The 15,410-nt window shown below is 49.7% G+C and overlaps 1 protein-coding gene across 1 annotated transcript in view; it reads right to left on the reverse strand.

Annotated features, from left to right (window-relative positions):
* ndufs2 (NADH:ubiquinone oxidoreductase core subunit S2) overlaps window positions 1-13,018 on the reverse strand; it is a gene marked incomplete at its 5' end in the record, with an annotated part of 33,410 nt that extends 20,392 nt beyond the window's left edge. Inside the window, 6 exons of the mRNA XM_043686722.1 lie at window positions 133-366; window positions 1,112-1,186; window positions 3,463-3,575; window positions 6,741-7,050; window positions 10,922-10,998; window positions 12,889-13,018. Of these exons, the coding sequence (XP_043542657.1) occupies window positions 133-366; window positions 1,112-1,186; window positions 3,463-3,575; window positions 6,741-7,050; window positions 10,922-10,998; window positions 12,889-13,018 (939 nt within the window). The remainder of the gene's footprint in view (window positions 1-132; window positions 367-1,111; window positions 1,187-3,462; window positions 3,576-6,740; window positions 7,051-10,921; window positions 10,999-12,888) is intronic.
* Window positions 13,019-15,410: the final 2,392 nt, after the last annotated feature.

The raw sequence follows: 15,410 nt of genomic DNA on the forward strand, positions 1-15,410 counted from the left end.
GAGGGAGGGGAGAGGGAAAGTGGGAGAGGGAAAGTGGGAGAGAGGGAGAGGGAGAGGGAGAGGGAGTGGGAGTGGGAGAGAGGGAGAGGGAGAGGGAGAGAGGGAGAGGGGGAGGGGGAGGGGGAGGGAGAGACCCTCCGAGCCACTCCCCCTTGCAAATCCCAGCTCCCCGTTAGTGTGTCGCTGACATTTGGAACAGTTTCCGTTCAAACCAGCCACATCCCAGTGCCTGAACCCGAGTGACTCCCACAGCCTCCCCGCTCTGGGGACGCCTTCAGTGACACTCACCTCCTCAACCTCATCGATACGGATGGAGAAATTCTTGATGAACTCGTAGATGTCGTCCATTAAACCCAGAGGTAGGTCCTGGGAACAGGAGGGACAGATAAACAGAGAGAGCTCCTGCTTCGGATACCACTTTATGAAGCACTCTTGCAAAAAAAATAGCCTATGTATTTTTTTTAAAAAAGATGTTGCCCCTCTCAATTTAACAATACACCTACCCAGACTTGAAAGTCCCAACCTAGGGAAAAGACACGAGCCAATCACCTTATCTGTACTCCTACCGATTTTATAAACCTCTGTTAAGGTCACTCGTCCATCTCCTACGCTCCAGTGAAAAAAATTCCCAGCCTCTCCCCGTATCTCAAACCCCTCCATCCCCAGCATCTTCCTGGTAAATCCCTTCTGAACCCTCTCCAGTTTAATAATACCCTTGCTGTCCAGTTCTGGTCACCCTGTTACACAGTGCTCCAGACGAGACCTCACCAATGTCCTGTACAACCCCAGAATGTGACGTCCGCAACTCCTGCACTCAAAATACTGAGCACTGAAGGCAAGCATGCTGAACTCCGTCTCAACCACCTAGATTATTTTAGCTTCGGGACGCAGATTCCCTTCCCCCACCACCCCCCCGACCCCCGAGAGTCCCGCCCCACAGCGATGCGGTCGACTGTATAATTACTGTCCAAAATGGCCGAGCCAGTTGCTCAGTTCAAGGAGAATTTGGGCGGGGGGGGTGGGGGGGGCAGAAAACATTAAGCGCCGTCCACTTCCTGCCAAACAAGGCCAGACCTCCAACCCCGCCGCCACCCCGAGCAGTGACGTTTACCTGGTGAACCCCACCGGGTCTGACATAGGCAGCGTGCATCCGAGCTCCGGAAACTCTCTCGTAAAACTCAAACATCTGCCGGGGAGACAAAACAGGAAGGGAGAAGCTCGTTGGCCGGTTAGCTTGTCAATCCTTTCACCGGGTTAGTTCAATCGCGCGTGGCTGGGACGGTCAAGAACACTGAATAAGCTGCGCAGCCATCGGCTGGCGAGCTCGCTCAGTTCAAGACTTCGTGGGCCAATGCGATTTATTGTTAAGTCGCTAAGTGCTCTTTAATTAAGCAACATGGTTTATGACCTAGACTGCAGAATGCACTTGATGTGTGGTGAGAATGCTTTCTTATGTGCGGTTAGCAACATCAGTAAATAAATGCCTTACGCGCATCAGGTTTTAAACAATAACGCCGTCAGGCCTATCGGTTTATCGCCAAAAAACAACAACGCTTATTAAATAAAGGTGCAACATTCGGTTAACACTCACGCATCGAAAGAGGCCATTTGGCCCAACAAGCCCAGACCGACCCTCCGAAGAGTAACCGATCCAAACCCATTACCCAACATTTCCCCTAACCTACACATCCCTGAACACTACAGGTAATTTAGCGTGGCCAATCCACCCTAACCTACACATCCCTGAGCACTATGGGGTAATTTAGCATGGCCAATCCACCCTAACCTACACATCCCTGAGCACTATGGGGTAATTTAGCATGGCCAATCCACCCTAACCTGCACATCCCTGAAACTATGGGGTAATTTAGCATGGCCAATCCACCCTAACCTGCACATCCCTGAACACTATGGGGTAATTTAGCATGGCCAATCCACCCTAACCTACACATCTCTTAAAACTATGGGGTAATTTAGCATGGCCAATCCACCCTAACTTGCACATCTTTGGACTGTGGGAGGAAACCGGAGCACCCGGAGGAAACCCACGCAGACACGGGGAGAATGTGCAGACTCCACACAGTCAGTCGCCCCGAGGCTAGAATCGATCCCGGATCCCTGGCGCCGCGAGGCAACAGTGCTAACCACTGGGGGTCGTTTACAGATGGCCTGGCACTGAGGGCTGAGCTCATTGAGATCCGGCCAGCAACAGGTATCTGATTGGCTCATGGGGTTGTGACCTGCGGTGGAAGACAAAGGCACTCAGCCCGACAACTGCCGCCTGATTGGCTGCTGGGGAGCTGAACAGCTTGTAGGGGCAATCGATACTGGTAGGAGCCTTCGGTCTGCTGCAAGGGGCAGACGGCATCTCTCACTCTCCCTCGTAAAACACTGGAATTCCAAAGGGAGCCCGTCTATTTCCCCTGCAAGCTGTTGGCTTTCGTTTCCCTTCACCGGTCGCTACAAGTTGGGGCCTTTAACTAGTAACTCGATTTTGTAGTCAGTTAATCAATCACTCTGCGTCTCCTGTTCCCAAGACAAAAGAGGAGAAATTGGGACTTTGCACATTTGCGAACTCATATGGAACAGTGGGATTCCGTTATCTGTTCACTCTTTCCAGTTAATTTGTAACACACTCTGAGCGTTTCTACAAAATCTGAAGTGAATCCAGACTCCCCATAACTGTGACAATTTAAGTTCTGTTAAGCTGATTCCCCTGTGTTGTCGCAGCAGTCTGAATCATAGAATCCCGACAGCGTGGAAACAGGCCCTTCGGCCCAACAAGTCCACTCCGACCCTCCGAAGAGTAACCCACCCAGACCCAGTCCCCTACCGTATATTTACCCCTGACTAATGCACCTAACCTGCACGTCCCTGGGCACTCTGGGTAACTTAGTATGGCCAATCCACCCTAACCTGCACATCCCTGAACACTATGGGGTAATTTAGCATGGCCAATCCACCCTAACCTACACATTCCTGAGCACTATGGGGTAATTTACATGGCCAATCCACCCTAACCTGCACATCCCTGAGCACTCTGGGTAACTTAGCATGGCCAATCCACCCTAACCTACACATTCCTGAGCACTATGGGGTAATTTACATGGCCAATCCACCCTAACCTACACATCCCTGAGCACTCTGGGTAACTTAGCATGGCCAATCCACCCTAACCTGCACATCCCTGGGCACTCTGGGTAACTTAGCATGGCCAATCCACCCTAATCTCCACATCTTTGGACTGTGGGAGGAAACTGGAGCACCCAGAGGAAACCCACACAGACACAGGGAGAATGTGCAAACTCCCATACAGATGCCAGAGGCTGGAATCGAACCCAGGTCCCTGGCGTTGTGAGACAGCTGTGCTAACCACTGCGCCACCGTGCCGTCCCTACTCTCTGCCCGACAGCTCCAGGAAAAGGTAACCATTTCCCTATACACCTGGCCCGTGACACTCACCTTCTCCCGCTCCTCGAACATCCAGAAGAAGGGGGTCATGGCACCAATATCCAGCGCGTGGGTGGTGACGGCCATGATGTGATTTAAAACTCGGGTGAGCTCACCGAAAAGGACTGGAGACAGGAGAGAACACAAACGAGAGGGGATCACAGAGAGGAAGGGAGAATCCTGAACACTGGCCGAATGAAGCAGAGCGCCTGGTCTCTCCACCTACTCGATCCATGCCCTCCCCAAAGCAATACGGTCTGAAGTGTGGCGAAATGTAGGAAAAAGCAGCCATTCAGCTCAACTGACTCAACCCACCAATCACAGCTGATCCTTTATCTACCTCTGTGCTCCCCGAAACCTTTAGCCTCTAGAAATCTCTCTTTCTTCTGTGCAAGGGACTGGTTCACCGGCCTCTCGGAGGACGATTCTCCTCAGCTCACTCCGTATCTCGAGAACGTGGCTCCCTGCTTTGGCAGACGGCCATTAGCCCCTTGTCAGGAATGACTGCTCCAGGTGCACTCTGGGAGTTGGATATACCCTTCATTACTCCAGGTGCACCCTGGGAGCTGGATATACCTCTCATTACTCCAGGTGCACTCTGGGAGTTGGATATACCCTTCATTACTCCAGGTGCACCCTGGGAGTTGGATATACCTCTCATTACTCCAGGTGCACCCTGGGAGTTGGATATACCCTTCATTACTCCAGGTGCACCCTGGGAATTGGATATACCCTTCATTACTCCAGGTGCACTCTGGGGAAAATCCAGCCGACGGGGAAAGCATCCAGTTTGACTAGCCCTGTCAGAATCTTTCAACAGTCCCCTCTCATTCCTATAACCCAGACTCAGTCGAGCCAATCTCCCCTGACATAGCAAAGCCACTATTCCAGGAATCGGTCTGCTGAACCTCACTGCACTCCATTAATGGGAAGTATATCTTTTCTTCAGTAAGGAGACCAAAAGCGCACGTGATACTCCAGGTGTAGTCTCACCATGGCGGCAGGAAGGCTTCCTTGCTCCTGGACTTGCGACCTGTTGCAATGAAGGCTACCTTACTATTTGACCTCTCGACTGCTCGCTACAACTGCTTCCAGTGACTGGTGGGACGCCGCGCATCTTTTAGGGGAAAGTGAGGATGGGAGATGCTGGAGACTCAGAGTCGAGAGTGCGACGCTAGAAAAGCAAAGCCGGTCAGGCAGCATCCGAGGGAGCAGGAGAGTCAACCTGAGGTGCTCCCGGAGTGACGGGGGGGGACGTCCAGCTCCCGGAGTGACGGGGGGGACGCCCAGCTCCCGGAGTGACGGGGGGGACGCCCAGCTCCCGGAGAGACGGGGGGGGACGCCCAGCTCCCGGAGTGACGAGGGGGACGCCCAGCTCCCGGAGTGACGAGGGGGACGTCCACGCTCACTACACTCACTCAATTGTGTGCCTGCAAACCTCAAAAGGTTGCACTGTATTCCTTCTATGGATCATTGACATATACTGTGGAAAACCTGGAAAAAGCAGCTCACGGTTTCCCACTCTTCACCATCGCTCATTCTGAAAATGACAACTACCCCAAATGCTTCTCCTCTGGTAACTCGCTCTCAATCTTGTGTGGCGCTGGGGAAGCACAACGGATCAGGCAGCATCCGGGGAGCAGGAGAATCGACACTTCAAGGAAGAGCCCTTCACGTTCCTGATGAAGGGGCTTTTGCCCGAAACGTCGATTCTCCTGCTTCTCGGACGCTCTCCCTGACCTGGCTGTGCTTTGCCCAGCGCCACACTTTTCGACCGTGACCTCCAGCTTCTGCAGTCTTTGCTCGCTCTTAGCTCTCGATCTACGCCAGTACGCCATCATCAATCCCACGTGCTTGGATTTTGTACAGTGACCTGTCACAAACCGCTTTGAAAAGCCAAATCCACAATGGCCGCCGCGTCTCCCTCGTCGACTCTACGAGCTAACGCTCTCAAAGAACTCGAATAGGTTTGCCAGACGCAATTTCCATTCCACAAACCCACGCTTACTTTGCGTAATCGGAGAGGCGTATGGCACAGAAACGGAGCCTTGGGTCCAACTCACCAGCGCCGACCTGGTAATGAATTGCCGTTTGCCAGCTCTTGCCCCATACCCCTCCGAACCCTTCCTATTCATCTACCCATCCAGACGCCTTTTAAACTTTGTAATTGTACCAGCCTCCACCACTTAAAGTACCGTTGTTTCGATCACCTTTTTCAGAGATCCAAAACAACGCAACAGCTTATTGAGCAGTAATTACTGCTTCAAGATGTTGGCTCCAACACTGAAGTTGATATTCTCCTGGTACCTTCTGAAAGCTATCTCCAGATTAAGATTCTCCTGGCTACTGAGCCCAGGTTTCAAATCCGCATTTCATGAATTGAAATGCCCGTCAGTCGCGTTGATGGGATTTGAACCTGCATCCCCACAGGACTAGACAGGGCCACTTGTTATGAAGTTGAAGGTGCGCACTGTACCTTTAAGAGAGAGAGAGAAAACTGGCAACCACCGAGCAGGCACAAAGCCTCCAGGACAATTGGAAGACGCAAGCTTGGCTGTAACCTAGATGCCTTGTTTTCCCAGCAATTCAATTTTTAACCAGTTTAAAGTACGCCCCAAGATACTGAAACCCAATCGAACTTTAATTTTGCTGTTTTGACAACATCGAGCCCATGCTTTGGGGTATACAACAAGCAGGCATTTTGGACAGTTCGGCAGAGAAAGAGCACCACTTGCCACTCTCAGACAGACTGCCCCAAAACCGTCTCGCTGAAAGGTACCTTTCTCATATGAAACATCTGGGCAGCAGAAGACGACCCAGGGAAATCTACAAACCGAGGAGGATCGACTGCCGCTGTCTGGTTTTGTCAATGGATTTGCTGCAAATTTAATAGGGGCTTTTTCGGATCGTTATAGAGCGGGAGGGAGATAACAAATCTTTAAGACGACGAAGGCTCAGAGTTGTAAATACTTGTTGCTTAATGTTCTCTTTTGGAGTTAAGGAATAAAATTGTTAATTTCTTCTTTAAATGATGGAATTTGGGTAGCTCTCCGTCACTCGTACTGCAACAGTTTTCTGGGTGTTTGGTTTAATTCGCAGCAGGTTTATCGCCGTGTTACTAATTCAGTGATATCGCCGTTAAGCCACCAGCCCCCCCCTCCCCCGCTACGGCAGGGGACGGAACTGTTGAGTGTCAAACTCGGTTAACCGACCGGATTCAAACTAGGCAAGTCGGTGCCGGTTGGTCAGTGCGTTGCCACGGGGAGGGGTGGGGTAAGGAAGTGCCTTACCTCGGATCCATTGGGCACGGATTGGCGGCCGGATGTTCAGCAGCTTCTCCACAGCCAGGGAATAGCACTGCTCGTTGCACATCATGGAGACGTAATCCAGACGATCAAAGTAGGGAAGGGCCTGGTCGGAGGCGAAAGAGAGTGGAGCGAGGAAGACAGGCAAGAGAATGTCAAGGTTATTTGATAATGAAGCAATGCTCACACCAATGCAGGTGCATGGCAAATGACCACCTCCGTAATCCAGAATACTGAATGGCCTGGACAGAGTGGACGTTGGAAAGATGTTTCCATTGGTAGGAGAGACTAGGACCCGCGGGCACAGCCTGAGAGTAAAGGGAAGAGCTTTTAGAATGGAGATAAGGAGAGGGTGGGGAATCCATGGAACTCTCTGCCACAGAAGGCTGTGGAGGCCAGGTCACTGAGTATATTTACGATGGAGATGGAAAGCTTTTGAGTATTGAGGGGATCATGGGTTACGGGGAGAATGGGGTTGAGAAATTTATCAGCCATCATTAAACTGTTGGGCTGAACAGCCTAATTTTCTGCTCCCGTGTCTTACGGTCTCCATCATGAGTGAGTCGAACCACGTTCAATGGCTACATTTTCTCACTCTCAACGCCCTGGTGGTTACTATTGACCGGTACGTCAACTGGACTAAAACTACCATGGCTACAAGAGCAGGTCAGAGGCGAGGAATCCAGTAGGAAGTAACTCAGTTCCTTACTCTGCAAAGCCGATCCATCTACAAGGCACAAGTCAGGAAAGTGATGGAATATTCCCCACTTACCTGGATGAGTGCAGCTCCAACAAAAAAATATTACATTTAAAACCAACAACGACAAGACTTAAGACAATGGAACATAAGGCCCTGGGAAGTGTTGTAGAACGGAGAGACCGAGGGGTTCAGGTATATCATTCTTTGAAGTTTGCACTATGTGTAGTCAGGGTGGTTAAGGGGTTTAACACACAATTCTCAGAACTTTTGAGTGTAGGAGATGGGAACGTCATGTTGAGGTTGTACAGGATGTCAATGATACCTCTTCTGGTGTACTGTGTCGCCCTGTTACAGGAAGGATATTAAACTGGAAGAGATTTACCAGGATGCTGCCAGGAATGGGGAGGGGTTTGAGTTATAAAGAGAGGCTGGGATTCTTTTCACTGGAGCGTAGGAGGTTGAGGGATGACTTTCTAGAGGTTTATCAAATCATGAGGGATATGGATGAGTTGAATGTCAGGTGTCTTTTCCCTCAGCTGTGGCATATTTGTAAGGAGGGAGGAGAGAGATTTTAAAAAAGGACATGAGGTGCGCCTTTAGATTAGATTAGATTACATTACAGTGTGGAAACAGGCCCTTCAGCCCAACAAGTCCACACCGACCCGCCGAAGCGCAACCCACCCATATCCCTACATTTACCCCTTACCTAACACTACGGGCAATTTCCCATGGCCATTTCACCTGACCTGCACATCTTTGGACAGTGGGAGGAAACCGGAGCACCCGGAGGAAACCCACGCAGACACGGGGAGAACGTGCAAACTCCACACAGTCAGTCGCTCTGAGGCGGGAACTGAACCCGGGTCTCAGGCGCTGTGAGGCAGCAGTGCTAACCACTATGCAACCGCGCCGCCCACAATTAGTTTTACTCAGAGGGTGGTTTGTGCGCGGAATGAACTGCCAGAGGAAGTGGTGGATGCGGGTACAGTTATAATGTTTTAAAAGACATTTAGATAATCTTATGACACAGGGTAAACACCGCCCCCCCCCACCCCCGGCTAATTTAAATCTGCAAACAAATGATTTAACCCGGTCCGTAACCTGTTAACATTCGAGAGGCCAAAGGTCACAATTTAAAGTAAAAATTAACAACGTTTTTTTTAAATAAAAAAGTCAAACTGAGAATAATTAACTGACAACTCCTTTCTCTAAACTATCTTTTACTTTCCTTTCTAGAACACTGGTCCGATAATACCCCTGATTAAGATTTACCAAACTTCAAAATTCACAACCAGCCAGTCATCAAGACTTCTCTCTGTATCTTTTTTTCTTCTCAGGGATTTCTGTTTCACAAGTCATTGATAGATAAAGGTACCTTTAAGAGAGCTATTCTGCAGACAGCCGGCATATGTCAGTGGCTTGGCAGTTCTCCTCCAACCGTTCCATTTTTCCCGGTCTTACACTCCAAAGCATTGGATCGTTTCATTGGTTTCGGTATTGTCAAAATACCAAATTCAAACTTGATTGGAGTTTAGTATCTTGGGGCATAATTTAAACTGGTTGGCCAAATTTGAATTTGTTTTTGTCCCATAATAACCCAGGTACTGCTAGCTGCTGGACCAAATGGTACACTGTAAACTCCCCAGCGCTCTGTGTGCTTGCTAAGTCCTTTAACTATCTTAAAAGTTAAGTACCCCTTACACCTTCATAATGATAGATCCATGAGCAAGAAACATTTGGAGAGATTTGGGCCAGGCAGGTGGGACAAGTTAAGGTCGGGAACATGGTTGGCATGGAATGATTGGACGGAGGGGTCTGTTTCCGCTCTGTATGACTCTGTAACACTGGAGAAGTTCCAGTCAAAGTAGTTCCCCATTTGCTCTCTTCACCATCTCACTGTGACCACTGCACTGCAGAAACTTACCAACACTCCTTTGAAAGCACTTTCCAAACCCACAAGCAAGGGAATTGCCCCAACCTACAAATTCTCCTCCGATCCACTCACCGCCAGGACTTGGTATTTTTAGTCCAGTTCAGTATCGCTGGGTCAAAATCCCATATCTCACTCCCTAACGACACAGTGGGTCGACCTACAGCACAGAGAATCCCAACAGTGCAGACTGAGGGCATTTGGCACATCAAGTCTGCATCGACCCTCCCAAAGCATACCCTCTATCCCTGTAACCCCACATCTACCATGGCTGACCCATCTAACCTACACATCTCTGAACACGATGGGGTAATTTAGCATGGCCAATCCACCCTAACCTACACATCCCTGAACACTATGGGGTAATTTAGCATGGCCAATCCACCCTAACCTACACATCCCTGAAAACTGTGGGTAATTTAGCATGGCCAAACCACACTAACCTACACATCTCTGAGCATTATGGGTAATTTAGCATGGCCAATCCACCCTAACCTACACATCCCTGAACACTATGGGTAATTTAGCATGGCCAATTCACCCTAACCTACACATCCCTGAACACTATGGGTAATTTAGCATGGCCAATCCACCCTAACCTACACATCTTTGGATTCTAGGAGGAAACCGGAGCACCCGAGGAAAACCCCATGCAGACACTGGGGAGAACGTAGAAGGTCCCACGCAGACAGACGCCCCGAGGCCAGAATCGAACCCGGGTGCCTGGTGCTGCGAGGCTGCGGTGCTGACCACTGAGCCACCTTGCTGCGAGAATGGGCAGCAGTGATTCAAGAAGGCAGCTCGCTGCCACATTCTCAAGGAGAAAGTGGGGACAGGCAATAAATCCTGGCCAGTCAGTGACGCTTACATCCCACGAGACAACGTGAAAATATTAAAAGGCATCTGGATGGGCATATGGATAGGAAGGGTTTAGAGGGATATGGGCCGGCTGCTGGCAGGTGGGACGAGATTGGGTTGGGATATCTGGACGAGTCGGACCACAGGGTCGGTTTCCCTGCTGTACACCTCTATGACAATGGGGACTACGAGTAGGTTGACAGTAGCCAGAGACTGAGGGCGTGCTAACAGACAGCAATAGGTATTCATGCTCTTAAAACGATCAAACTCAATATCGAGCCCTGAAGGTGCACATGTATCAGAGGAGAGGCTGCTAGCCGCAGCTTCACTGGAGCACTGCAGCAACCCTGAGACCGAAATGTTGGCCTGGGGATTTTTTTTTTAAAATATGATTTGATTATTATCGTCACGTGTAGCTGGGTACAGCAACCGGGTTCTGTTTTGTGTGCAGCACAGGTAGATCAAGTCATACAAAGTGCATCAGGGCTGCAGAAATGGTGCACAAGGAGTAACATTTGAAATCGGAGAGGGCCGTTCAGAAGTTTAAAAACCGCGGGGAAGAAGCTGTCCTTGAATCTGTTGGCCCACACGTTTCAGCTTACGTTTCTTCTGCCTGACGGAAGAGGTCGGAAGAGATTATAAAGGGGGAGGGGGGGGGAAAGAGGGGTCTTTCAGGACCCCGTGGGCTGCCGGGTGCTGGGGGCCGAAGTTGATGACAAAGTTGGTCACCTTCCGGTCTCGGGGGGGATCCTTGTCTGGGGGGGGAGACAGAGGGCGCTCGTCAGAGATTGTGAACGTCGAATGCGGAACTGTACAGTGCAGGAGCAGGCCCTTCGGCCCACGATGCGTGCTGAACATGACGCCAAAATCAGCTAATCCCTTCTGCCTGCCCCATATCCCTCCTATCCCTAGCACATTCTTGCGCTTATCTAAAAGTCTCTTCAACGCCCCTATCGTATCTGGCTCCACCCCGGCAGCACGTTCCACACTTAGTATTGCCCCTCACGTCGCCTTCGAATGTTGCCTCTCTCTCATTCGACACGCAGGCGCCCGAGTGGACATTACAATTCTAAGAAACAGACTCTGACCGTCAACTCTATCGATGCCTCTCGTAACTTTCTAGACCAAGTCTCCCCTCAGCTGCTGCAGCTCCAGAGAAAACAACCAGAGTTTGTTTTTTTTTTTGAGCCATTCCTTACAGTTCATGCCCTCTACTCTGGGCAGCGTCCTGGCAAAGCTCTTCTGCACCCTCTCCAGAACCTCCACACCCTCCCTGGAATACGGCGACCAGAATCAAACACAATACTCTGTAAGTGCGGCCTAACCAAAGTCTGATAACGCTGCGACATGACATCTAGACTCTTGTAGTCAGTTCCCCGACCAATAAAGATAAGCGTGCCATAGGCCTCCTTTACTGCCCTATCTGCTTGTGAGGGCCACTTTTGCACAGAGCGATGGACTTGAACCCCACGATCCCCCTGTACACATCAACGCTGTTCATTAACAGGACACTTTTCCTTAAACGGTTGATCCCTCCAACCTGCAGCACCTCACACTCACCCGGATTAAGCTCCACCTGCCATTTTCTCCGCCCGGATCTGTGACCGATCCGTATCCCGCTGTATCGTTTCACCATCTCGGGCACTCCACTAGTCTTTGTGACTTAATACCCTGGCGTGCCCCCTCACGGCCTGGCAGAGGGGGGTTGAATGGAGCGCCAAACAACTGTTTCTGAACAAAACGTGCAGCCCCTGCAGTTTGAGGGACTGGAATGGAGGGTGGGGAGGAGGGTGAGGAATGGGCCGGGCGACAGGCAATGCAGGGGGAACGGTTTCTGCATTGGTGGTCCATCAAGACCGATGGGTCAAGGGCAGACGCCGACGCCCTGAGACCCCAACGATGGGCAAAGAGGGGACAGAGGGAACGTCCGGAGACACGAACAAAGTGGAAACAGCGGGAGCGTCTCAGGGACAGAGAGCTGGTTCAGGGCAGGGAGTTACGTCTTGCTTGTCGGGTGTTGGGTGGCGTGGGAGGTGTGCACGGTTGACCTCCCGGGATTCAGCCAGGGACAATACTTGGAGACAGCCAGGAGAGCGATGAGGATGATCAGAACGGATCCACCCAAACAGATCTGCAGCACGGAGAGCCATTTCGATTGTTTCGTCTGCTCTAACTGAGCTGGAACAGAGAGAACAAATCCCAGCACGGGGTTAGATACAGAGTAAAGCTCTCTCTACACTGTCCCCCATCAAACACTCCCAGGACAGGGACAGCACGGGGTTAGATACAGAGTAAAGCTCTCTCTACACTGTCCCCCATCAAACACTCCCAGGACAGGGACAGCACGGGGTTAGATACAGAGTAAAGCTCCCTCTACACTGTCCCCCCATCAAACACTCCCAGGACAGGGACAGCACAAGGTTGGATACAGAGTAAAGCGGATGGGTGTATGAATAGGAAGGGTTTGGAGGGATATGGGCCGGGTGCTGGCAGGTGGGACTAGATTGGGTTGGGATATCTGGTCGGCATGGACGGGTTGGGCCGAAGGGTCTGTTTCCGTGCTGTACATCCCTATGAGGGTCAGCCTCTCTCCTGTCTGGAGGAGCCATGGGGCACGCAGTGTCCCCTCCCCACTCCTCACTTACCGTTCCAGGGGGGTGGTTTCCACTTGGCAGTAATTTCTGTCGGGTACATCACTGCACCCTCGTACTGCTTCAGCCATTCGGGATCAGGCTGCCACTGCCTTGCGCCCCTGTGGCAAAGACATGACAGCCTCTGTCAGAAACGAAAGGTCAAACTCCCAGCATCCTGCAGTTTCCACTCCACCCCCCCTACCTCTCCTGCAGGACCCACTGCCCCCATGCGCAAACACTTTTGCCCCTCTGTTTCCCGCCCCCATTCTCTCTTTACCTCCCCTCCCCCTTCTCTTTTCTCTCTCTGGATGTAGGTTGAGCTGGAAGGTTCCTTTCCAGACGTTTCGCCACCCGACTAGGTAACATCCTCAGTGAGCCTCTGGGTCAAGCTCTGCTAACGATTCCTGCTTTCTATTTGTGTGTGTTTGGGTTAGTGACATCATCCTCGACAGCGATGTCATTTCCACTGACGTCATTTCCTGTCCTTTTCCTCAGGGGGCAGTAAGTGGGGTCCAAGTCAATGTGTCTCTCTCTGGCAGTTTTAACCGGCTTACTCTCACTCCACCTCCCATCCACACACTCTCAGACACCCTTTCAACTTTTTGGAACTTTGTGAAAACAATGTACTGTGGATAAGAGGGAACCGGTGATACACCGTACCTAGATTACCTGCAGGCATCTGAGAAGATACCACAAAGGTTATTGTCAGAAATTAAAGACCCTATTGGAACAGGTCGTCCGGTTTGAGGATTAGCTGTCCAACAGGAAGTAGAAAGTACGTATAAATAGGTTATTTTACCCCAGGTTGGTAAAATGCAATAACTGGCGTGTCACAGCAGTAGGTACAGGGACCACAACTGTCGACGATTTATATCAACGACTAAAGGGACAAAGTCTGTGCTGACACAAAGTTAGGGAGGAAAGGAAATTGCAAAGGGGGTGTAAGGAGGCTTTTCAGTGAGGTGGAGTGAGTGGGTAAAGTTCTGCCAAATGGAATGTAGTGTGAGAAAAGGCAAAATGTCCTGTTTTGGCAGAATTTTAAAAGAAAAAGCATATTATCTAAAACAAAAGTGTAACTACCAGAGAAACGCAGCAGCTGAAGAGAAAGCCTGAGTCCATATGACTCTTCCTTGGAACTAAAGGGAACTGGAGAGTGGTGGTTTTTATACCGGTGCATGATTAGTCTGCAAAGAGGCGTAAAGGACACAAATGATACAGGAAAGTTATAACTGAAGATGTAATAGAGTATTACATGCTTGATCAGAACCCATACATCTGTGGTTACCATTGCGAGCATGTAAACATTTTATTTTGTGAAAGACTATAAACTGTGATTCAGTTTGCTATGAGAAAGTAAATATCACAACACTTGAATCAAATGAGAAATAATTCTGTGAATCTATGTTAATAACAATACAAAAAACGTTGTGAACTGACGCAGACAGCTGTCTGTAAGGGGCAACAAGGCAGTCCAAATATACACGGAATCATTAAAGAACAGCGTTATCACACCAGAAAAATTAAGCAAAAACCGATATTAGAATGCAAGATTGTTTCACTGGTTCACAAGATTAATTATTCCGAAACTTTGACACGAAAAATATTGTTTACTTCAATAAATGTGCTGAGTAAACACGCAGAGACATGAAAAGGATCAACATATAGAGATTAATTAGAATTCACAGGCACAATTCTGGGGCAGTGTTTGGATACCTGCCCCTGGATCATGTTTACTTGCTCTAGAGGTGTGCAAAAGGAGTCGGAATAGGTTTGATTTGGAAAACTTTGTTCCGAAACGAATCGACAGCAAACGTAAAAGGATGAGTTCCCACTTCGACCTATTGATTCTGCCTGCCAAAGTCCGATAGTATTCATCTTCTTCAACCTCAACTTGAAATGTTCCCACTTCCCAATTACACCCACGATTCTTCTGACAATTCAAGCCAGTTTCAGAATTTATCCTTCGTAGGCTCCAGCCACAGAGTGACAGTGTCATAAAATCCTCCCGCATAGAGACAGGCCATTCAGCACAAACTGAGTGATTCTGACAGAAGTGTCCATTTGCACGAACCCCATTTTTCTTTTGGACGAGGCCCGAATCATTTTGAACATTTACTATCCATGCCTTTGTTAAATGCGGTTTTACCAAGTGTGCACAAAACCTTTACACATTCGTCCACGATTGAGGTGGTCCTGGGGCTTTTGATTTCTTCATTCAAGACAGGCCTGAAATATCCCCATCAACGACCACTTCCAACACCACGGCCCAGCTTACCCGCACCCTGAACAACATCGCTGTCAGCTTCACTCACTTTCTTCAGAACAGAAGGATTATCTTGGGTACCACATATGCCGCTATTATCGCTAACTCTTTGTGGCCTACTTGGAAAATTCCTTGTTTCAGTTTAAACTGGTCATCACCTGATTCTATGAGAATCGATGGCATTATTTATGCTGTTTCTATTTCCCATTCAGAATTGAAAAAATAACTTAGTTATTTCACTTCCAATTTCCACCTCACGTCTACATTCACG

This window comes from Chiloscyllium plagiosum, unplaced genomic scaffold, assembly GCF_004010195.1.
Source record: "Chiloscyllium plagiosum isolate BGI_BamShark_2017 unplaced genomic scaffold, ASM401019v2 scaf_121, whole genome shotgun sequence".
In the NCBI taxonomy this organism is placed as follows: Eukaryota; Metazoa; Chordata; class Chondrichthyes; order Orectolobiformes; family Hemiscylliidae; genus Chiloscyllium; species Chiloscyllium plagiosum.